The sequence below is a fragment of the Perna viridis genome, chromosome 10 (genome assembly GCF_037379345.1).
Source record: "Perna viridis isolate PV_CMFRI_1.1 ecotype Kerala chromosome 10, ASM3737934v1, whole genome shotgun sequence".
Classification (NCBI taxonomy): Eukaryota; Metazoa; Mollusca; class Bivalvia; order Mytilida; family Mytilidae; genus Perna; species Perna viridis.
This window is the reverse complement of record NC_142454.1, coordinates 14,394,322-14,418,415: the sequence shown is the minus strand read 5'-3', so window position 1 is coordinate 14,418,415 and position 24,094 is coordinate 14,394,322. Positions and strand designations below refer to the sequence as shown.

Here is a 24,094-nt window from a genome sequence, read left to right as displayed (position 1 = left end):
ACATGTATTAGACTTCAAAATCTTAGAAACGTGTGACAAAAAGATAAATAAAACAAAACATAAAGTTAGGCATACCCCCATTGTACAGGAATTAGATACATTTATATGATATATATTTATAAGAAGCCATACACTAAATTTGAAGTCAATACAGCAAAGATTTTTATGAAGTCAATTATCTGTATCATACCATATACAAAATGTGGTGAAAAGTGGCAAAGTCCCACAAAACAGGAAGTTGATATCCAACATCAATCAAAAAAGCTTACAATGTATGCCCCATCTATATAAACCAAATCTGAAAAATTAATCCATCCATTGGAAGCTGAGATAATTGCGAGGAACTTCAGATGGACAGAATGATGGATGAACAAGGTGATTCCATTACCTCCATTACCTCGGGATTAGAGAATAGCGAAAAAATAATCACATTACATCCCCCAATATTTTAAGTGGAGTTTGCCATATGAGTGAAAAAAATGTATGGATGTCTACAGAATCAATAGCTGAGAATCTTTTGCCATTTACTAATATCAATAACAAAAACAACTGGTGGAGGCAATTTAACTGTAACTAAAAAATTACACAATAGTTTTTATTAGAATAAAGTCAACAAATTGGTTTTCAGGTATGTAAAATTATTATTGTATATCACAGTAGGAAACTTAACCAGGGATCTGTCTTTAAATCAGGCAGGGAGTGATTCATCATACCTCAAGATAATCAATGAAACTTCAAACACATTTATTATGTCCTAAAATAGCTCTTCTTGTGTTCATTTCCTTGGATCAGCTATATGTCTTGAAATAATTTTTGACTGGTTCAATTGTAAAAATTCTGGCGGGAAATTTTCCTGTACTCTTCCATATCAAAATTTTCTGGGATTAAGATATGAGTGAATCACTAACAATAAGCCTCTGCCTGGTTTTAAGGCAGAACTGTACTTCATTTGATTAACATATAAGATCTGAAAATTAACTTAATGAGTTCACACCTTCATAACTTTTTGTGACACATTTTTCTATAAGAGAATATACAGAAGTGTCTTCAATGTGTACAAGTTAGTAGATACAGTCCACAACATAAAGTGACAAAAAATGTTAAAAATGTAGGAAACACATTTCTCTGTAATATGTATATAAACATAGGGCAAAGTTTTAATCATAATAGTCTAATACTTTTTGCGCTACAAATTAAACAATGTGGGTACCATTTGACAGATGGATGGAGTCACTACTAGACCTACTTTCACTGTTGGTGACTCGGGGTAAAAAGAAAACACATTGACTAAAACTTAAAATACAAACAGATTAAATAAGATAATGTTTTCCTCCATAATTTAACGTATAAAGTTTACAAACAAAAACAGTATAAAAAAAGGCAATTAATAAACAAAACTAAATTGATAACTGAGTATCACACATTGCTGAAGTGCATGTTTATAGTCCAGTCAATCTATCAATTTTTTGCCATTAATCTAAACAAATTGCAACAGAAGATATTTGAGTTCTAAGCTCTAGCATTATGACCAAACTAAGTACAACAAAGTCTAACTAAATCTAACATACAGAAACATCACAATAAGCATTTTAACTTTCTGACAGAAATTACCTTTAAAAAGGGGAGTTAACTTTATCAAAATGGCTGAAATAACAATAAAATTTGATACAAAATTATAATTATGCTTTATCTGATAAATAAAATGTGGAGATAGTAGACCTTTCAGCATTGATTAGAGGATTATCGACAACTTAAAAAGAGTTTTATCTTTTACCAAGCAACAACTTAGATTTTGAAACTAAGTAGTAAACCATGTGTACATTTTTTGAGATAATGAAGTTAAAAAATTACAATTTTGATGAAAATAATGAAGTAATTATTCTACTGTTTGTGGTTAAAAGTTTATAACAAAAGCATGAACAATACATTTTTTTTTAATTAAAAATGAATGAAGTGCCTTAAAAAAGGCATTTTTCTGTAATTAAAAAAATTTAATTATGTCTATCCTATTAAAAAATGTTATTTATAATGTGCAGCAAATTATGGGAAAGAGTCATAAGGAAAAAAAACTTTCATCTAAGTATCATACTTTACATAAAACTGATAAAAAGGAACAAGAAACATTATACATATGGAGTTATCTCCTCTTTCCGACATTGATTTCCATAGGAAATTTGAAGTGTTTATTTTGAGGTTTCTGCACGTTAAATTTTGCAAGACTTTTTTTCTGTGTTTATTTAGGTCATAATGCTACATATTTGAATCAAAACATTTTCTGTTGCAATTTGATTAAGTTTAAAATTTATTTTGACTGGACTATTATTGACAGTCATCAATCACGATGAATTACATGACATTCACTCCTTACATCAGTGAGGAATTTTAAGGGAGCATACCTTAAGACACAAAATCATTTAACATTTCAGTCATCCAGAAAATTTCAGACTGTTGTTGGGAAACATAACAATTACTTCAAATCACTAAGAACTGGTACTAGAAAGCAACCAATTCAACCAGTCAATGAGTAAGTTTAGAATTTCCAGTAAATCCTTTTTGCTATTGCTTTTTAGAGTAGGACACAGAATCAATATTGGCAGTTACATTTCCTTTTTTTCTGTCTTTCACATCTGTTAATAATGCCTTCCCTGTATCTTTAGCAGCCCTCTTGGCTACTGCCTTAATGCCAAGATTATCTACATTGTTAACAGCCAATGCAGCATTTCCTATGGCATATAGTCCATTCTCTGTTAGCAGTCCAGCCTGACTTCCATATCTAAATAAAATATAACATAACCGATTCAAATTATAGTTTAGCAACTTCCATAGGCCTGTACAATTCATAGTGTGGCATCCCTTGGCTATATAAAACTTAACTCTGTGAACTTGAACTTTGACCTATGACTGAATTCCAAGTGTTTACTGATATTTCTCAAAATTATGGTCAAAATATGTCAATAAAAACTGATTCTTTATCATTTCTAGGGTTTTATGGAAGACTGACAGACAGTAGGTAAACTTCATTGCCACTAGCAAAGGAATAATAGACAATCAAATAACTTGGCAAAACCCTACAACCCTATTTAGTTTGATAATTTTTTTTCCAATTGTATAATAGCCTACAACACATATTACAAAAGGTTGCCTACTGAATTACCTTATAAAAGCATTTTCTCTTAGACTTACTTATGATCAACTAAGGTGACAGTTTCATTTGCTATGCCTTTACCAAGAGCTTTGGCGGCTGCCTCTAAAGTCATGTATATCGTACTAAATCCTGTAATGTAAATAAAGTTAACAATATAACTAGACTTAATAAGTACAATGTCATATCTAAGATAACAAGATGAAAAAAGAAATCTTTTTCGACACCTGCTTAATAACAGTACCAGTAGCCTAATGAAGCAAGAATAAAGATATATAGACAAATAGTTACTTTCTATTTTGATGCTTTTAATATCATGTGAAATATCTCAACAAGCCCATGAGTGTGAGTGGAGATAAAGTTTGTAATGAGTGGGTGATATACCGGTATTTAAATCACATTGTCTGATTGTCCATCCATCATTTTGTTTGTTTGAATTTTGTTGCAATTTTCTTGACTTCCATATGATGGATTTGTTTCAAATTTACTGTGTCTCTTTATACGAATATGATAAACCTTGTAGGAAATTTCAGATTTTCTCTGATATTAACTTTCTGTTTATCATTCACTATATAAACATTAGAAAAAAATTTCATCACAAAAACCTAGGCATCCATCCAATGAATGGATATATTTCAAATTTGGTTATCGCTTTACATGTATAGGTAGTCATACATTGTAAGCAATTTTTGGTGCTGTCTTATGTTAACCTCCTGTTTTTGTGTGACTTTGCCACTTTTCACTACATGAAATGTAAGAGAACATTTTCATCTAAAAAATCTCATCTCCAAAAGGAGGAATTGATTTTAAATTTGATGCATTGTTTAATACAGATAGCACATACATTGTAAGTGAATTTGGGTGCTGCCCTATATCAACTTCCTGTACAAGTGAGGGTAAACCTAGCTGGATATTGCATGCAACTTCATGTACTTATTTTTCACCTCCACACTTTCAACACACAACATATGTCCAACCTTTGGATCTAAATGTTGAACTTTAAAACTGGAAAAAATATTGCGATGAGCATCCTGACCTACATTCAAATTTCAAACATTTAAACTGGTTTGAGAACAAATGTACTTTATTGTGTTGCCTTACCTGCTAGTCCAGCTCCAGCTACATCAAGAACACCATCCACTTTAGACTTGCCATCTGAAGATTTGCCTTTCATAGAGTCAGGCAATAACTTCTCACCATGTTTACGTAAATGAGGTGCAACTTCTCTACCTACAGCCATTGTTGCTTCTCCAAGCTTCTTTACTACAAAATACATGTATACATGTATCAGGGAAAGTTTAATCAGTTAATTAGGAATAGCAATCACTGATATTAGGTAGATACAACAAAGTTCATTGAACCTTTACATCAACTGCACAAGACTTCAGAGTTCACAGATGATCTTATTATGTTAATTAATATCTTATTAATTTAGATTTTGAGTGAAAATATTGATCAATGAAGTAGAAATAAAAAAAATGATAAATATAAGTTGTGCAAGTATTTGTATCTCTCATTGTTCAAATATATGCAAACATTTAAATGAAAACTTTATAAATAGTAAAGCTAAACTTTAGTTTTTAGCTTAGGATAACGAAAGAGCAATTACAATAGATAATTGGTCAGTTACCACTGACCTAATCTAATTAAAACTAGACCTATCAATGTTCCATTCAGTCACTGCATGTAGGATCTAACAACACTTCATTTTACTTTCTGTTCTGATGACCTTTCTGATTAGCTCATCAAGGTCATATGAACAAAAAGTAGAATGGAGTGTTGTTAGACTAAATGGAACAATTGAAAGGTCTAATTTTAATAGATTGGTACTGACAATAGTCATAGATAATCAGTTGATAATTTTAACTGATTGGACAACACTAATGTCTTCTAAAGATTCATTAAAGTAGATGTTGTGAAAAATAGGGCAAATTGAACATTAAGTAATACCCTGCCATGTAATGGTGGAAAAAGAGGACAGCAAATGTTCAAAATGGCTTAACCTGGAAACTAAATTTTGCTGAAAATTGAACTTAACCTGTATTTTATGGTACTAAAGAATTGTGCAGTTTCATTTATTCTTGCTCAAGTTATCTCCTGGAAACCACTGGGAGACACAAATTTTTCAGAGGGTATTTTAAGCCACTTCATGTGGCGGGGTATTCAAATAAAATGTGAAGTAAATATTTTGGAAGTAATAAATAGAAAGTTCTGAGTTGAACATAAAACAGTCATATAGTCATTGAGTAATACATACCAACATAAGAACTAACTTTGACAGCCACATGGGTCCCTCTTCTCACATACTGAACACCCTGTTGTACTCGAGGATCGATATCCTTGGTCCTCTCTTCAGGCTTTAGTTTAGCTTTAATTCTGTCTGATCCTATTTTGATATACTGCCCAGCCTTCTCAGCTCCTTTCTCTATTCCCCAAGATATCCAATTAGAAGCTATAACACAATGTAATCAAGAACACAATATATAATTATGAAAACTTGAGCATACATAAATGTACAGTGAAAGGGATTAAGTAGCTGTCTTTGTAAGAATCATGCAAAATCTGAAAAATGTGATACACCCCAAAAAAGGCTACATATTTTTATTTTTGTAATTAAGTTGTTTCATGGGTCTATACTATGAAATGTGTAATTATTCATTCAGATCTGCCTGCTCTTAGGAGTTAATCCACATTGAAAATCCAGTAGATTCTATTGTAATTGAGTGCCATTTACAGAGTTATCTCCCTTAATTTTGAAATCTGCAGTGCATTCTATACAATTTTTATCTCCTAACAGCACGGGTTATATGAAAAACCACATGTTAATTTCTGTTTAATATGACATTTCAAACAAAATATCAAAAATAAAAATATGTAGGCTTTTACCCATGAATCACATTTTGCATGATCCTTAGCTGGAGTGCTACTTAAGTTTTTATGTTTCACTATATATAGGCTTTGTAAAAACCAATTGTATATTACATGTAAATACACACACAATGTTAATTGTTAAGAAATTTTGAAGTGAAATGCAAACAACTATATTAATAGTAAAATCTGCCCAATCTTCTTACTACAATGACAGCACAGCTATTAAAAATATCTACAGTATACATTTATTATAATGTCAGAATATCAGAAAATAAATCTGGTCCCATATTTTTAAAACTTATCTGAAGATAAGCTTAACAAAGAACTTAAATGTCCTTGAAATACACCTAGTAATATAAAACTAAAAAGAGAAGAGGACTTCGATTGTTTAGACTAATACAAACCAACAGCTATTCCTTTTGATATTTTTGAACTAGTGGATTCTTCTTCCTCTTTACCAGCCTCTCGTTCCTCTGGAGTGGTTTCCCTTTCCTCTGCAGGTGCTGAGGGTAAAACTCTTTCTTCCAAAGGAGTTTCCACAACTTCTTCCTGATGCATCATTGTCATAGAGGAAAGAACAGACTCAAACACATCTTTATCAGCAGTAGACATTGTGTCAGGCAGCATCAAGCCCACAGCTGACCCTGAACAAATAAGATGCACAATATGATTTGCATTCAACGAAATATATAAATAATTGAACCAAGATAAAACATGTACATGAAAATGAAATGCTGAGATTTGTTAACTGGTTGAAGCTATATGAACTACACAAAGACAAATTTTATGAAATTGTCACTAAATGTAAGGCAATGTGCCACTGAAATACAAATGACATCATATAAATTACTTAGTTTACACAAGTACATGTATGTACAATTCTGAGAACAACTGAGGACACATGTACTTATTGTAAAGATTTTCTTTCAACATTGAAAGTTAACTTTTTTGGCTGTATACATATTAAAGGCTTACAATATCCTTATGCAAAGAATCATTAGCCAGTACATTTCTTTTTTTTTCTATCTACATGTCCTCAATTTTTTAATAGAAGGTTTCAAGTACATGTTGGTGGAATAATATTTTCCCTTGTTCTGATGCTTTGCCGTCATTCTAAAGATCTTTTTTTATATTACAAATATGTTTTTACAACATTGCATATGTTAAACTTTCTGTTTAATGTATTTTCTGTACCTGGTCTTTCTGCAGTGTCAGGGAATATATAAGCACCATTTGAAGCATGAAGAGCCGGTGATGCCCCTGTTTGTAGTGGATACACCCAGCTCCCAACTTGTAAAAAGGCTGGAGGATGCTGCTCTATAGATGGTGTTGATTCATTCACAAATTTAAATATTTTCAAAGCACTAGGATATGATGGTGCACTGACATAGCCCTCCGGTGTTATGAAAAATATTTGTACTCCTTCAGGAATATTGTACACTTCCGTTGCATCAGCAACAAAAACTTCAGATGACTCGTCACTCATTATTGAGTCACCTAATGATTGGAAAGTAGTGTCACTCATGGACTCTGACCCAGACTCAGACATGACATCTTCATAAGATGGAGGTTGATCTAATTCCATTGGTGTTGATGGATGGCGAGATGTAACATTTCTCTGAACCTGTATACTTTGAAGTCTATATTCTATCTGTAGTTTTGTTTTTGTCATTTTTTGCTGCATTTGTTTGGCAGCATCTTTTTTCTCTTCTGAGTCCATCAGTTTTTCACAATCTACTCTCAATGCTTTATCCAACAATTGAAGACCAGCCCTATAATTGCTGACAGCATTTTCTATATTCTCATTCTCATCATCAGCTAGTCCTTTCTCAATGTGTTTATAGGCTTTATCATGTAATGTCTGTAAAGATTTAAAATCAGTCTGTTCTGTGTTTGCTTGTAATGCAGGAGGGCGAGGTGGAGGGACTCTTCCTCTGGGTCTTGCCTCCATGCACGATGCCATGAAGATTTCTTATCTCAAAATTTCTTACCACTGAAATATAAAAATATAATAATAGAAAAGACTTGCCTTGAAAGATAGGGGAGAGCTGAATTTTAAATTATTTAATATCAGAAAGGACTGAAAGCATACAAGGTCTGCTTCAAAATTCCATGAAATCTTATCAATAAATGATGTACACGGAACTAAAATACAGGTTTACTTTCAGAAGATGCTTCTCTTTATGAGAAGTGTTGAAGAAAAATTTCATATAGTCCATTACCCTTGAAAAGATCTTGTGCCTGTTATATTAAAGCGGTTGCAATTTACAAAAATAGGGCATTGAAGGAATATTAAGTGTTACCCTGCCATGTAATGGCAAAAGAGTAACCAAGGGCGCCAAGGTTATAGAGGTAATCAAAAGAATGTAATCCAGGGCAAAGATATGGAAAACAGACTTACATACAAAGTAACAAAAGCAAATGAGCAACTCAGACTCCACTAAAAACTGGGAACATGGACCAGGTGCACTGGTAGGGTAGGCGTCATCTGTTTCTAGAAAAAAAAAGGGAATGGCAAAATGTTCAAAATGATCTTAATGGAAAACTACATTTAGAATTTAGCTGCAAAGTTTCAAAAGAATTAAATGATCCGTTCTGAAGTTATCATTTGGGAATTGTTGGGGATGGACAGATGGATAGACACGTAACTTTTCAGAGTATCACATATATTACCTGGCCACTTTGTGAGGTGGAGTATAAAAATTGATCCTTTTACTGTAGTAAATTACAAGAGAAGCCAAGCAGTGGTCTCGGTCTCATTAGCCCAATTTAGAAGGCTGCTGTGCCCTTCAGCCCTTTTAACTTGACCCAAAACACCCTTGTGCCTTTTCTTTCATGCTTAAAAAATCTGACAAAAGGTGTTCGTTGTTGTCTAAACAGGTACAGGCCCAAGATGTTCAATATTTGGGAAATGAGGGTCAAGGGGGGCATTGACCCTCTTTCAGCATTATTGAAAGTCTAGTGACTGCGAATAGATAAGGGAAAGATTTTATGACCAGTAAATAATCAGCTGATCAGGGTTATCCAATGATGATTGACAAGTAGTAAATGGACCTGGGAAATACTATTCCTTAAAATTAGTAATGATTTTGGAAATTTGGTAGCAGCTAACCTGACCATTTGTTACATTTTCAAAAGCATCTTACATCATGGTATGCAGTAAATTTAATGAAACACATGTCCAATTTCAACAAGTGGCCAGAATCTTACAACAATGTCCTCAGGGAAAATGGTTTTAATGGAGCACCTAACATCTTCTCTAAAATTTATTTGGCTTATTTTTTTAAATTTTTTGCGGTGTTTCACTTTGATAAAAAAAAAAAACAATTATATCAATGGCAAGAAATTCATGGGAATAACTTCAATGAACATATACAAGCTCATGATCACTAAGATGCCTTGAGTTTGATATCAGAATGTCACATAATAAAACATTATGCTGATTTTTTACTAATTATTTATTTCTCTAATAGGTGTTGTGTACCACCTAAATATTATGTTATTTTAACTGTATACTAGCAATGACTAGTAATTCTGCATTGAATACAAAATGAGTAAAAAATTTTGAAAAAAAACTCAAATACAAAACGTGGAAACAATGACAAATAACAAGAAAAATTCCATTGCAAAAAGTGGCCTTCTAAAACTTGAGAAAGTGCCTTTTCCTCCACTGGCATGTCCCCTTCCCCTTTCAATTTCTTATTGGAGCATTGCCATGTTTATTTAATCATAAAGCAAGAATAATTTAATGTATGTCTTGTTTCATGTGCACTTTAAGTTAACTGTTATGTTTTTGGAGTCTATAGTATAAAAGAGCAACTACAAATGTATATTTCGCTGTATCTTTGTTTAATGTTGTTTTACAGACTGCTACATCCTGCCCGGAGGTATGAGGGTTTCCTCCTCGTTAACTGAAGACCAATGAGTGGCCTTAGGCTGACACTTATTTTTACTTTCATCCCAGCTGAGGGTTCATATTTTGACACTCATCATATCCATTCTCTTTATATTAAATAAGTTTCTAAGTCAGGGATGTGTTATGCTTTTGTTGATATCATCACTACAGAAGTCACAATTTGATTGACTGATACATGTAGGAAGTTCCTATTCCACATATGAGACCAGATAACATCAGTCAAGATTTCATGTTTTAAAGGGATGGCAACCTACCGACCATGGTACATGTACTAACCAGATTTGGCTCACTTGCAATGTTACTGGTGTCAATGGCAACACAGGAACCCTAAATAAGGGTATAGGGTGGTTTTGTATGGTTTTGCCATATATACTCATTTCATGCGAGTTTTTCACTATATAAATGAATTATATACATGTTTATAGAAATGTTAAACTATAAAATCTGTGCTTATGTAACACAAAAAAAATGTATGTTTATCAGTAGTTGGTTCTATCCTAGTATTTAATCATACTGATTCACTGGGTGAGATAAGCTGTGCAAGTACACTTGTATGCATGATAAGCTCTTTTTTAAATGAAGTGTGTGTGCCTGTGCGAGTCTATCTTTTCAAACAATATGCACAATCTTCCTTTTAAATCAATCATTGCTGTACATGCAAGTTGAGACTCAAGCATGTAAAATAAAGATATAAAAAAACTGACAGATGACAAAAGAAATTACTATGGAAGATTTGTTTTAGTCATTACATACAATGGCAGTGATACACAGAAAACCACATTGTCTTAAGTTTCATTTGTGTCAATGAATATTAATTACTTTGCTCCCTAAATTTTACGATTGCAATCACTGCTGCAATAACCATTCCAATCAGTCAGAAAATGATCTTAAATAATGGACCATAAGTCTTATACAAATGTAAAAGGCCAATAAAATTATATCTCTGCACCCCTGACTGACTTATTTTCAAACAACAACAAAATAAAAAGTACAGTGTACCACCAAATGACCCAACATTTTACAGATGGTAGTCAATTTTTGGTTTCCACAAAGTCTGGCTGATTAAAAAAGATGTTTTTGAAGTTGTTTTCTATGAAATTTGGGGAAAATATAAGTAACAGAAAGCAGAAATATAATTTTATTTGGCCTAAGCAACTCACAATTTGTCTTCCTATGGCACATATTTTAACTGTTAGAAAAATAATAACTGTACAGAAATCTTAAGTGTACAATGACCAAGTTAAACAATGAAAAACACATAACAACCCAGGGCTAACATGGAATAGGTGTGAACACACCCAGAATCCTAAATAACCCTTCTTTATGGAGCAACTGTTTGGGGTTCATGAAATTGTAAGTGCTTAAGAGTGTGTATTGTAACGGGAGAGCGTGATTTGATTCCCAAAATTATACTCCGCCACCGGGGATCGAACCCTAGACCGCTCGGTGACAAACCAGCGACAAACCGATTCGGCTAAAGAATTAATCCTTTAGCCAAGTCAATTAACTGGCTATTTAAATCTCACTACCTACTACAACGCAGGTAGGCCCTCCTGCCACATTTCCCCCACCTTAAGAGTCTTCATACCACAAATGACTCTAACACTAGCTCAATAGCTAACCAAACCCCATGGGTTTTTAGTTGGGCGCCAAATGTAACGGGCGAGCTTGATTTGATTCCCAAAATTATACTCTGCCACTGAGGATCGAACCCTAGACCGCTCAGTGACAAACCAGTGACAGACCGATTCGGCTAAAGAATTAATCCTTTAGCGAAGTCAATTAACTGGCTATATATATCTCACTACCTACTACAACGCAGGTAGGCCGTCCTGCCACAGTATGTATATGATTTTTTGTTCACTCATTTTCAGCATGCTTTTTTTTAATGTTATTGTGTTTAACTCTGCTATCTTTGTATTCCTGTTTTCGTGTGTGTTACACAATAGGATCATGTACAGTAACAGTACTTGGATGTTTTATGTCCTTCTACATGTATTTTTTATGATACATGTATATTTTTGCCAATATGTAAAACTTCATACAGTATCCATTGATAAAATTGCAAGCTCATTTGGTAAGTTATTCAAATACAGTAAAAAAAGGAGCTGCATATGACTGTTCATTACAGACATACATGTACATATTCTTTTTCAAATAAGGATTGTCCCTACTGAGAATGAATCACGTACATGGAACAGGATCAAAATACTACATTGAAAATGGTAAACCCTACGTGTGATGATAAGATACAGATTACACTATCTTCTTTCTTGTTTCCTTAATGAAAAGTATCATCAGATCTCATGATATGATGTCAACAAATCTATAAATAAGTTTTCTGGAAACCACCTTTTCATCTTTAGGGTGTAATAAATAAACAAACGGATCGATGGCCAGGATCATAGCCACTCGTCCACACGTCTTTGTGCATAGTTATGGTTTACAATTCATATTCGAGGCAACATCAGACACTTGGTTTTTAAAGCAATGCTGTGATGGTCTTTTCCTTTCACTTATTTCGTGAAAGAGTTGTAAGAAGACTTTGTGTATCCGTGTCTTCATCCTTCTATAAAATGTTGTACCCTAAAGAACCGAATCAAAGTAGCGCTTTGTACTAATGAAAACTCATATAAAAGCGTCCGTAGATAACTTTCGGAACCTCTTCAGTATTTTCATCACCACAATGGTTTGGAAAACAACATAAATACGAGGAAACTCCCCTTCATATACTGAAATAGCCATGAACTGGAGAAGAAATTGGAAATTATGGATACGTCCATTAATTATTCTTCTTTACTTTTCTGTCGCTTTATTTGTTGCACTTCCCTTATGCATCATTGAATTGAACAGAGCAGACAAACCCACTCATGTGCAAGCCTGGTTTGCTGGTGGCATATTTGTCTTGTGTGCACTACCAATATCCTTCTTTGGAATGCTTCAACATCTTGTAAATTATACTCAGCCAAATCTCCAAAGACGTATTATAAGGTATATTCACATACACTGTACAATTAAGACAGGTTCTAATCTGATCCGTTGACTCCAGAAGAACCACAGGCACTTGTTTCTATCAATGACCAGGCATTACTGTCCTCACATAGTCTGAATAAACTGAACAGTTTTTCTCCTTGGAAATGTGTGGATAATAAAGCCCAGTCATTGATAGAAACAAGTTCCTGGATAGGTTTTTCTTGAGGTATACATGGATAGTTAAGCCTGGGAAGGAAGTGCCTGTGCTCAGAACATACATTTGTATGGATGTGACTAGAATTACCCTGGGAAAACTGTATAAAAGTAACAAAAACAAAAACTTATTGTTACCTAAAAACGGTGGGTTGCCTAATCTGAAAACAGCAGAGGACACTGAACCTTTAAAGGGATCACATGTAGCACAGTCTTACTCCAGGACCATTCCCTATTTTCAGAAAATATTTTAAAAGTACATGTAACAATATTCATCAGAATAGGAGTTACTCTTCCTTATTGTTATTGATGTAGAAAGTTCTGTGTTCAATTATATAATATGTAAAATAAAGGAAATCTAAATTTTGCTTTTGTAGTTGTTTAGGTTAATATAGATGATAAGTTTTTAAGACATGAAGTGAGCACAATGTTGACAATTAGGGACATTTTGATGCTGGAAATAAATAAGACTGATGATAACAAAATTTGTTGAGACATTTTGATGCTGGAAATAAGTAAGACTGATGATATAAAAAAATTATCTAGTCAAGTTACTAGAAAAAACACCAATAAAAGGAGATAATTCTATAATAGATGATGGAATTCTTTACAAGGTCATCTTGTAAAAGTCCTAAATGAACTCTATCAATGGTCCAAACATATTAGGTCCTTACTGAAATACTGTGGGTAAATGAGTACAACATCATACCTAACATGAAATATTTCTTATCTGATATATATCTTTTAAAAGTTTATAGGACATCTTTAAATATCATACATGTACCGGTAGTTGTCATATATACATGTATGTACAAGATTTTCAGTGATATTGCCAAACAACTGCTATGTCTGGCCAATACACAAGAATGATACATGTAATAACATATTTTGAAATCATACGTGTAGTTATTATTTACAAGTTTACAAACCTGTAGTTTTCTTGTTTCATTACAATGATTGCAAACATTGTAAATCATTACTGTTTGATGCATATGTAGATAGTTCAGCACATTTAGACTGGTATTGAAGTATGGATATTTTTGTAGATATGGTTTTGACTTTGTTTGCTGACGAGACACATACAGATATTTGTAGCATTAATGGAGTGCTGTTTACAAAATAAGGTGGCTGAAGCTCTCTTTTTGTACAATGTACTAATCAATATTATTATTTTTTTAGAATTCTATGGATGGTTCCTGTGTATGCTGTAAATGCTGTAAGATTGTTTAACAAATTTTTTTTTATTTTAACGGTTACGAGATGTAAGAGGGCGTCAACACAAAACCAGGCAGTAGGTGGCACATGACAAAGGTTTTCAAAAAATTTCCAACTATTTTATATTGCAAATGCATCCTTTCTCAAAGTTGAATGTTGGTTTTTAATTAACTGCAATCATTAAAAAGAAATAAATAACATAGATTTCATAGAAAAAGGGAGATAACTCTTTCATATTGTGTTCATTGTTAGACCAGTTGTCTGAGATTTCAAAGTAGACATTTCACAATTGAAAATTCTGAAACATATCAAGCATGTTTTTATATGAAAGAAAATACCCACAAGACAACTATACTAACAAATACATTATGATCTGACAGATACAGGTGTATGTATTTTACGACAGATACAGGTGTATGTATTTTACGACAGATACAGGCATATGTATTTTACGACAGATAGAGGCATATATATTTTACAATAGATACAGACATATGTATTTTACAATAAAACTGCATCTGTTATTAGCTACATGGTAAAAAATGTTAATAAACAAAACTGTCAGTCACTTGACAGAAAACAGAATTCATAGGTATTATTTTGTTTGGTACTTTATTGACAACAGGTCACATTTAATAACATAATTAACATAACAGCAGTTTGTAATGCTTATAGGGTTGTTTAACATATTAAATTTGTGTTGTCTTGATTTTCCAGTTCAATTTATTGGAATTTGTAAAAAAAAATTTAAAAAAAAAACAGAGGCATTTAGTTTGATGAAGCTGTAGTTACCATTTTTATGCAGTGTTATTATTTTTTTTTTTGTTCTCTAAATAAATATATCAATAATCTTACCCCATGGTCATTTTATTTACTTTTCAGTGGTTTGCCCTTAGATTTCCATCAGCAGCAATTTATTTAGATACTATTAGAGAATGTTACGAAGCTTATGTAATCTATAACTTTATGGCATACTTGCTGCAATATCTAGAAAATGAGGGAAAGTTAGATGACTTCTCAAGCAGGGAACCAGTTGAACACATCTGTCCCCTCTGCTGGTTACCTCCCTGGAATATTGATAGGTTTGTATACAGGCAAATAAAATAAATGTGAAAACCACTCAAATTTGCTTAATGATTTTTCATGTGAAATTTCTAATAACTCGAGACCATTTGTACATAGATGAAAGTGACAGACACAAAAAGAAAGTCACTAAGACTAAATCCCAAAGATGACAATCTGAAAATGAAAGTCACATGAACATACTTTGCTTACACCACAGGATACTTTCCAGTACACCATGCAAAATATAGTTAGAAAATTAAGAAAACTAAACTTTTCTATGTACATGTATAATGACATTAATGACAATGATTTTACTAGAAGGGCACTGCAAATTTAAAAATCATACTTAATTTTCACCCACAGTATTACTTGTGCTCATTGGCTACCCAAAAGAAAAGTATATGACATCTCTCTGACCTTCAGAAAAAATATTAAGAAAAACTGCTCTTTCTATCTTGAAAATATACAACCATTGATAAGATCCTTTAAACCAAGAAACAGCCAATACTGGTATATGTATATACTGTATATTAATGAATCTATCAATAAACCTTTATATAAACGAATTGTTTACATCACACAAATGACAGACTTTCATTTTGCTGCTTATTTTTAGGTAATTTATATCGGAATAGCAAAATATGATTGATTTCACAATAATAAAACACGAATTTGAACATTTATTTATTACAAGTAATTTGATGTTTTTTTCAGGCATTTCATCCAGAGATGTAAACATGGAGCTTTACAGTATACAATAATCCGACCACTAACAACAATTATAGCTTTGTAAGTAAATGTTAAAAATTGGGAAGTTTTTATACCCCACAACACAAAGTGGCCAGATATTATGTGGTTCCCTCCAAAAAGTTATGTTCCTTCTGTCTGTCTGTTAGTCCCTGCGGTTTCCAGATGATAACTTGAGAATAGACCATTGAATTTTGTTCTTAAACTTTGCGCTGTTGTTTTCATACTCTCTGATCCCTGACCAGTATCTTCAAATCCTTAATGTCAGAGCACTCTCTGATCCTGAACCCCTCCCCTTCTGTCCTTCATGTCACACCACTCTCTGATCCTAGACCCCTCCCCTTCTGTCCTTCATGTCACACCACTCTCTGATCCTGGACCACTGCCCTTCTATCCTTCATGTCACACTACTCTCTGATCCTGGAACCCTCCCCTTCTGTCCTTCATGTCACACCACTCTGTGATCCTGGACCCCTCCCCTTCTGTCTTTCGTTTCACACCACTAATCCTAGACCCCTGCCTTCCTATCTTCCATGTTTCACAAGCCTCTGATCCCAGGCTGGTATCTTCCATTCTTCAGTGTCACACTACCCTTTGATCTCAGATCCCTACCTTCCTGTCCTCCATGCTGCACAAGTATGTCATCCTAGACCACTAGGTCACCATGTCTCCCTGCAGCAAAATCTGCTCATATTTTTGTACTGTTTTTTTTTTTGTTTTTTTGTTTGTTTAATTGGTTTTTTTACAGTCAATTACTTACATTGGTACTAGTATTTAGAAAAATTACTTTTATTCTCACAAGAATATTATTAGAAATTGAAATTTTGTCAAAAAAGTCAAAAAAGAAAATGGTTAACACAAAATCTGTACAAATGTACCCTCTACACATGATTGTAAATAAGACAGTGAAAACTATGTAACAATAAGTACATCCATTTTCAGAGCCTGTGAAATGGGAGACAAGTATCATGAAGGAGACTTTGATTTTAAATCATCTTGGTCATATTTAGTCATAGTTAATAATATATCACAGATTGTGAGTATCATTGAGAACTCAAGGGTTTTAATGTATTGATAATGTGTCAAACACACACAAAATTTTCTGATATGTTAACACACAATCCCTTGAAATGTTAACACAAAATCCTACAAAATATTAACTCGCAAAATCCCCTGAAATGCTAACACACAAATGCCCTGAAATGTTTACACATAAAATCTCCTGAAATGCTAACACACAAATCTCATGAAATGCTAACACACAAATCCCCTGAAATGTTAACACACAAAATCTCCTGAAATAGTAACATACAAAAATCCACTGAAATTTCATCACACGAAATCCCCTCCAAAGTTAACACAAAATCCTACGAAATATTAACCTGCAGAATCCCCTGAAATTTTAACACACATCATTCTCTTAAAATGTTAGCACACAAATCCCCTGAAATATTAACACACAAAGTCCCCTTAAATATTAACACATGAAATCCCCTGAAATATTGACACTCAAAATCTCTTTGAATGTTAACACACAAAATCCCTTGAAATGTTTTTACAATCTGCAAAAGTGGTCTCCATTTTATTTGTCATTGATTTATGACATGTAAGTACAGCAAAGTGCCAATTTGTGCAAGAATCCGGCAATTGGTGGTAGATCGTTTTTCTGAATTTGGTCTTTTATGTCTCAAACATGTCAAATACAATCAATACATCTAGTAATTAAATGAACAGTAAACATCTTTTAATAATTAGTACAAAATTATTCATATCATTAACAAAAATAGACTCTCCGGGGTGAAAAGTTAAATAAATGTTTTTAGTGCACCTTCTAATTACTTTATTTGTTGTACATGTGTTTTATTACTATTCTTATATATGTGGTGTTTATTTGTATCTCTGAACCAAATATGTTGGTGTTCAGAGAATAAAGGAGATATATAGATTGTGAAAACTACTGAAAAGCTACTTGAATTTATCCTGAAACGTCTATGACAGATATTTTTTTACTGCTTAAATAGGGAAAAAATAATGGAAAATTTTCCTACCATTTTTCCATTGTGCATTTCAACTTAATTTAACCTTTCAATATTTTAAAATGGCAAACTTTACAAACACTTGGATGGTTGTTTCTGGTGGTTATGAGGTATAAATACTTGGATAATGCCATAAAATCTCTGTGTTTTTTCTTCATGTGCCATACCTTACGCACATTTTGCCTGATTCTTAATATGTATGTTTCCTGCTACCCTGCCTACCCTAAATACATTTTGGCTCAAGCACTGTTGAAGTCTAGATTACTTCCCCATTGAATCAATGTAGAATGTTTTTTGAAAAATAAAATAATTTCCCTACCTACCCACCCTATTTTTTTCTTGCATATGGCAGGAAACAAGACCATTATTTTTTTACCTAAATAGGTTGAATGCATCCACAATTTGCAGATTTATCTCTGACTGGTATTCCACATTTCAAGATCTTTTTCCCCTTTCCTCATTGATAATTAATTTTATAAAACAGCATTTTTTTAAATTCTGGATGCATAATGATAAAACACTAATTTTGTACATATATACTTATATCTCCTTTCTGACATTTTACCTGTATATCATTATTATCTGTTTTATAGTGGGCAATGTATAGCTTGGTGCTGTTTTACAAGGCTATGAAGGAAGAGTTGTCTCCCATTAAACCAGTTCCTAAATTTTTGTGTGTAAAATTTGTTGTGTTCTTCTGTTTTTGGTAAGTATGTAGTTCTAGCTAATATGTTTGTTATCATTCTCACCTGAGCTTTGCTCAACAGTAAGAAGCTCTGTCTGCAAAGTAGATCCAAAATGACATTAAACTTTGCATGAAAAAAAATTAACATCAAGACTTTGAACCAATTACATTGTACAGGGTAATAGACATTTGTTCTCCTTGTCTTTCTTTGACACTTTTTTTTTTTACTTTAAACTTTCCTCACTTAATTACAATTTTATATTTTTTTTGTTCTAGGCAATCATTGGCGATAGCTATACTAGTCAAACTAGATGTTATACCAAGTGGGGGTACATGGGATTTCTACAAAAATATCAGTGACGTAGCCACAGGTCTACAGGTACAAGTAATATACCATCATAGGGATGGAGTGTTAACAATGGTCTTTATATGATGTATATACAGGAGGTCTGAAAAGTAAACGGCTCAAAATCATTCTGAGAGAAAATTTGTATGTATTTTTGATATGTTTGTTTGAACTTTTAAAGCAGATTAAGAGGGGTGTTCTAGAAAGGCTCACATATTCCCCTATGTCAAGAACACGTCATTTCATCATTAACAAAAACATTTATGGAGTACAACTAGCTCTATTCACATTTTCATGTGTTAGATATATGTTAAATTATGCTTAAAATTTATATTTATGTAAGTGGAAAGTTTTAATGTCATTTTATGGTTTTGCCAATGCCTCAGCATGTGTTTTGTCTCACTTAAAGCATTTTAAAATATTTCTGCAACGAAAACTTATACAACACTTAAATTTGAGAAACACTGTGGTGGAGTTCAAATACTACATGTACATGTATGTGTGTACCATAAGTTAGCAGTTCACACGAAAGCATGATAAGTATCATAGAGTATCAAGTTGAGCTATGTCAAATTTTATTTGCTTAATCAAATGATTGTTTGATACTGTTTTCCCACTGTAAGATTTAACAAGATTTTTTAATGTTTGTTTTTAGGATTTCATAATCTGTTTAGAGATGTTTGTAGCAGCCATAGCACATTACTATTCATTCTCACACAAGCCATTTATAGTAACAGATGCGGGAGTAACACCACCTAACTGTTGTGAAGCCTTTATGTCCATGTGGGATGTATCAGACATGAGAGATGATGTTTTAGAACATGCTAAAATAATAGGTAAGTGTGAAGTAATGGCCGTCAGGGCCTATTGTGAATTACTTGGGGAGATGGAAAAATTTCAATTAAAAAATCAAAGGTAAAGTTGATGTAGTTGTGACCTACAAAGTTATATGGAGAGACAAAATTGTAACAACTAAATTGTAAAAAGTAAAATTGATGTAAAATTTGTGACTGAAAACTTGTCATGTACTGTACTGTGAAAGTTCATAAATTCGTGGATATCAGTTTTTGTGAATTAGGAAAAGAACACAAGTTTGTGGATTCTTGAATTCATGGTCTTGAGGTTTTCAGTATACACATCAATGGAAATCTCATTTAAGGTGGGAACCAAATTTCTTGGTTTGGCCTACCCACGAAAACCACAAAAATTGGTACCGCACAAGCATTAGAGCTTTCACAGTATGTCAAATCAAGAAGAATACCATTTACCGGTACTGTATAACAGTATCAGTAAATATCAGTAAAATATTTGTATCTACTCTTGATTGTATATGTGGTAGGAATTTTATTGTGAAACATACCCTTGAAAAAGTTCACTTATTATGCAAGATAAAATGAATGGTAATGGTTGAACTCCATATCATAAAATCTCCATCACATAAAGAAGTGGAAAAACAATCATGAAATTTTTTGAAAATTTGAAAATTTTTAAGTATTGTTTAGTATGAAATTGAAACTAGGGGATAACATTGCTGCATATTCAGCTGATAAAGACCTTGTGTGTTGGTAAAAATAGAAACGACAATTTGCATTCAATATTCCAGGTACTACTGTGAAAAAAACAGTTAGCAAATCAAGATTAAAAACAGATGACACTGAAAGAACTCCATTGATAAGAGACAGTCAAAGTGGTTATACAACAGATGGGGGTACCAGTGACTGGGACACAGCGTCACTGGAACAAAGAGATGTAACTCATAAAAATCCTGTACCAACAGAGTCTATGAACAATTATTTAGTGTTTGGGTCCAGCACAGAGACTTTGAATAGCAATGATATTCAGACTGATTCTAAAGTAGGTCAGTCAGATCTTGTAACAGCTGATTTACATGTAGTAACTAGCAACAGTGTTAGAGAACCAATAGAAAATGCTGTTATAAATACTATTGACTCAACATCCAATCAGGAAAATAGACATGGAGGTGATGAAATAGTGCAAGTACAAATTCATGACAATGATCAGAATATAGAGCCTGACCAAAGAGGTGACGTAAATAGCAGTATTTCTCCTCCTGGGGATGTAAACAGCAGTATTTCTCCTCTTCTGGCTTTAAACAGCAGTATATCTCTTCCTGGGGATGTAAACAGCAGTATACCTCACCCCGAGGGTGTAAATAGCAGTATAGCTCCTCCGGGGGATGATAACACTCCTATTGTGTGAGAACATTATACAAGTCAGATGTAATTTCAACATTCCCACTGCTTACTGACCAGAAGGCTGTTGCTTTTTAAAAAAAATTACAAACCACCTGCTTGATGTTATAGCAAAGCTTTTAATTATAGTCTCATGTCTTCAAATTGCTTTTATACATATTTCAAAGAAAATCATATATAATAATTTTGGTCAATAAATTTCAAAGTGGATGTTCAACAGGCATACTTAATTACATTAAAAAAAAACTATTCAATACTTGTTTTCTTTGGATATGTAAATAGAACAATTATCTTACATGCTTTCATATTTACAAAAATTGATTGGGATACAAAAAATGAATTAAACTTTTTCCATGATATTTGTGAAAAAAAAAACAAAAATTCCTTGCATGTTTCAGTACAAAGTTATCCCCCCTTAAAAGAGATTGTTTAGGAATATTGGTCTAAACATATTTCAAGTAATTTGAAGATATAATGCCTGTTCAATATATCAAATACTATTTACTCAATGAAAAAAAGCCCCCAAAAAAATACTCCATATAGTATCTGTAGAGATACATGTAAAACATTGGCTTTACAGTACTATAAGATGAGAATATGTGTGATATTAATGCTTTAGCCTTTGTCAGTTGGCTGACAGAGTTATCTCCTCTTTGTTGAACTCCTTTCTTAAAAATTCTTCACTGTAGTATTTAAACTGAAAAAAATATTGTCATGTCTGGCTTATAATTTCACATTTTTTGTATCTGTGACAGCATTTTTTACATATCTAGTTTATATTCATTAATTGTTTCCTGACTTTTTTATTTTGTGGCTATGTGTTCTTTATTGTCCAATTTGGATTACTTTATAAAGGTGCTACTTTGGGATATCTAAGGGTAATTACATATGTAATGGTCTATATTTTTGTTGTTGTTTTATAATTGTATTTGAGCATAATTTCATATATTTGATTTAATGTGTAATACAATGAAGATTTCACAATATTTGAAATGACATGTGAAATTATATCAACTCATGGTTTTAACAAGTTCATGGCATCAGTGTCAATACCTGCTAAATCTCCTCATCCTCCAGGAAGACTTTCTTCCAGGAATGTTCTTTCTCACATCCAATCTTCCTTATAAACTTTACCTCTTTTGGGGGATAATGTTTTGAGTCATGTTATTTTTAGTTTTTTCTTGTGAAATGTATGAAAACAAATTGTTCACAAAAATAAGTTGGTTATTAATAATCCCAGAAGACAATTTATAAGTTCTCATACAAAATAGTAAAACTAAATAGCTTGCTTATCCTCTTAGCATTGACTTATGCCTTGAATAATGCTAAATAACATGTCCAGGATGTATGGCTCCAATGTATCTTCAACAGAGATAAATGAATGAAAAGTTGGTCCCTTAGTTTATATTTATTGAAAAGAATATTAAATAATTGCATGAAATCAAAGTCCATGTAAATCTACTTACTACTTAAATCAAATCTTGGTTTGATAATTTTTTTCTTATGGTTTATGAAATTATTTCATATCTCACATTTTATATTTGTTAGGTTTTGATAACAAATATATTCACTAAAAATGACATGTTCATTTTTTCCAAAAGCATTTATTTCATCTTACACTCTTATCTACTTCTATGTCTTAGAATCAGGCAAAAATGTGCATAAGGTGTGGCACATGAAGAAAAAATGCATAGCTTTTACTGCACTATGAAAGTATTTATTTCTCATAACCTCTTGACATAATCATCAAAGTGTTTGTAAAGTTTGCCTTTTTAAAATATTGATAGGTCAAATTTATTAACATGTAGTTGAAATGGTGGGAAATTTTTCCCACATCTATTCCTTATATAGACAGTCAAAAATAACTACATCACAGATGCCTCAGGATAATTTTAAACGGCATTTCAGTTGTTTTTAAATATATTGAATATATTTAAGGTAAAAAGGACCAAATTGAGAAAATTGATATCCCTCCATTGCCTGATTCTTACCCAAAATGGTACTCCAATACTCATGTCCAATTCTTTATTTTTTTTCTTTTGGAAAAAGTATTATTATTTTATTGATATAAAACTATAATTGTGGTTAATAAGTCTTTTTAAAAAGGTATAATGTAGTTCTGTGTACCAGTATGTGTGCCATTGTTTTAGGACCAAGTGAAGCTGTGTCTGTGATTTTTTGTTATTTCTATGTTTTGAATTTATGAATTTAAATAAACTATGATTATAAGACTGTTATTTTATAATTACAATATTCTGCCATCAGGTCTCTTAATAAATATTTTTGTTGCCAAAAATTGTTTAATTTTTATTTTAAAAAGATAAGTTTTTTTCTATACCAATGACATTACATGTTGGCCATTGACCCCATTCTTTTTATGTTCTGAAAAGTACACTGAGTACACAGTTAGAATTATTTCACATGATTTTCTTGTAGATTTTACATGTTTTTCACAGTAATTTTGTCATGAAGTTCATGTGAATATCACTTTAATTTCATGTGAAGTAAATGTGAATTTCACTTGAGCGATATTTGTCAGTATAGAGAACCTGTTTCTAGGACTACCTCTATGTATGTATTGTTGTGACAATCACTGTATATAATTGTACATGGAAAACCTAGTCACAAACAATGTTCATTGTAAGATGTGACAAAATATGTGAAGGGACGGG

The 24,094-nt window shown here is 32.5% G+C and overlaps 2 protein-coding genes across 5 annotated transcripts; one reads left to right on the top strand and one right to left on the bottom strand.

Moving 5' to 3' along the window:
• Positions 1 to 581: 581 nt before the first annotated feature.
• On the bottom strand, positions 582 to 12,251 carry LOC148604648 (spartin-like). 4 transcript variants are annotated; one of them, XM_088551225.1, is made up of 7 exons: positions 12,067 to 12,251; positions 7,208 to 8,006; positions 6,418 to 6,657; positions 5,400 to 5,594; positions 4,244 to 4,405; positions 3,184 to 3,274; positions 582 to 2,773 (listed from the first exon to the last, which is right to left on the bottom strand). In XM_088551225.1, the coding sequence occupies exons 2-7, from the start codon at positions 7,974 to 7,976 to the stop codon at positions 2,557 to 2,559; spliced, it is 1,674 nt and encodes a 557-aa protein (XP_088407351.1). In that variant the 5' UTR covers positions 7,977 to 8,006; positions 12,067 to 12,251; the 3' UTR covers positions 582 to 2,556. The 4 variants fall into 4 exon arrangements, with proteins under 4 accessions (XP_088407351.1, XP_088407350.1, XP_088407349.1 ...); XM_088551224.1 differs by having other exon boundaries at positions 12,122 to 12,251; XM_088551223.1 differs by having other exon boundaries at positions 12,166 to 12,251.
• A 348-nt stretch (positions 12,252 to 12,599) lies between these two features.
• LOC148604647 (transmembrane protein 184C-like) lies at positions 12,600 to 23,651 on the top strand. The gene is made up of 9 exons (XM_088551227.1): positions 12,600 to 12,920; positions 14,295 to 14,331; positions 15,213 to 15,412; positions 16,110 to 16,184; positions 17,085 to 17,178; positions 18,772 to 18,884; positions 19,140 to 19,242; positions 19,865 to 20,045; positions 20,813 to 23,651. Exons 1-9 carry the CDS (start codon positions 12,673 to 12,675, stop codon positions 21,427 to 21,429), a joined length of 1,668 nt encoding a protein of 555 aa, XP_088407353.1. The 5' UTR covers positions 12,600 to 12,672; the 3' UTR covers positions 21,430 to 23,651.
• Positions 23,652 to 24,094: the final 443 nt, after the last annotated feature.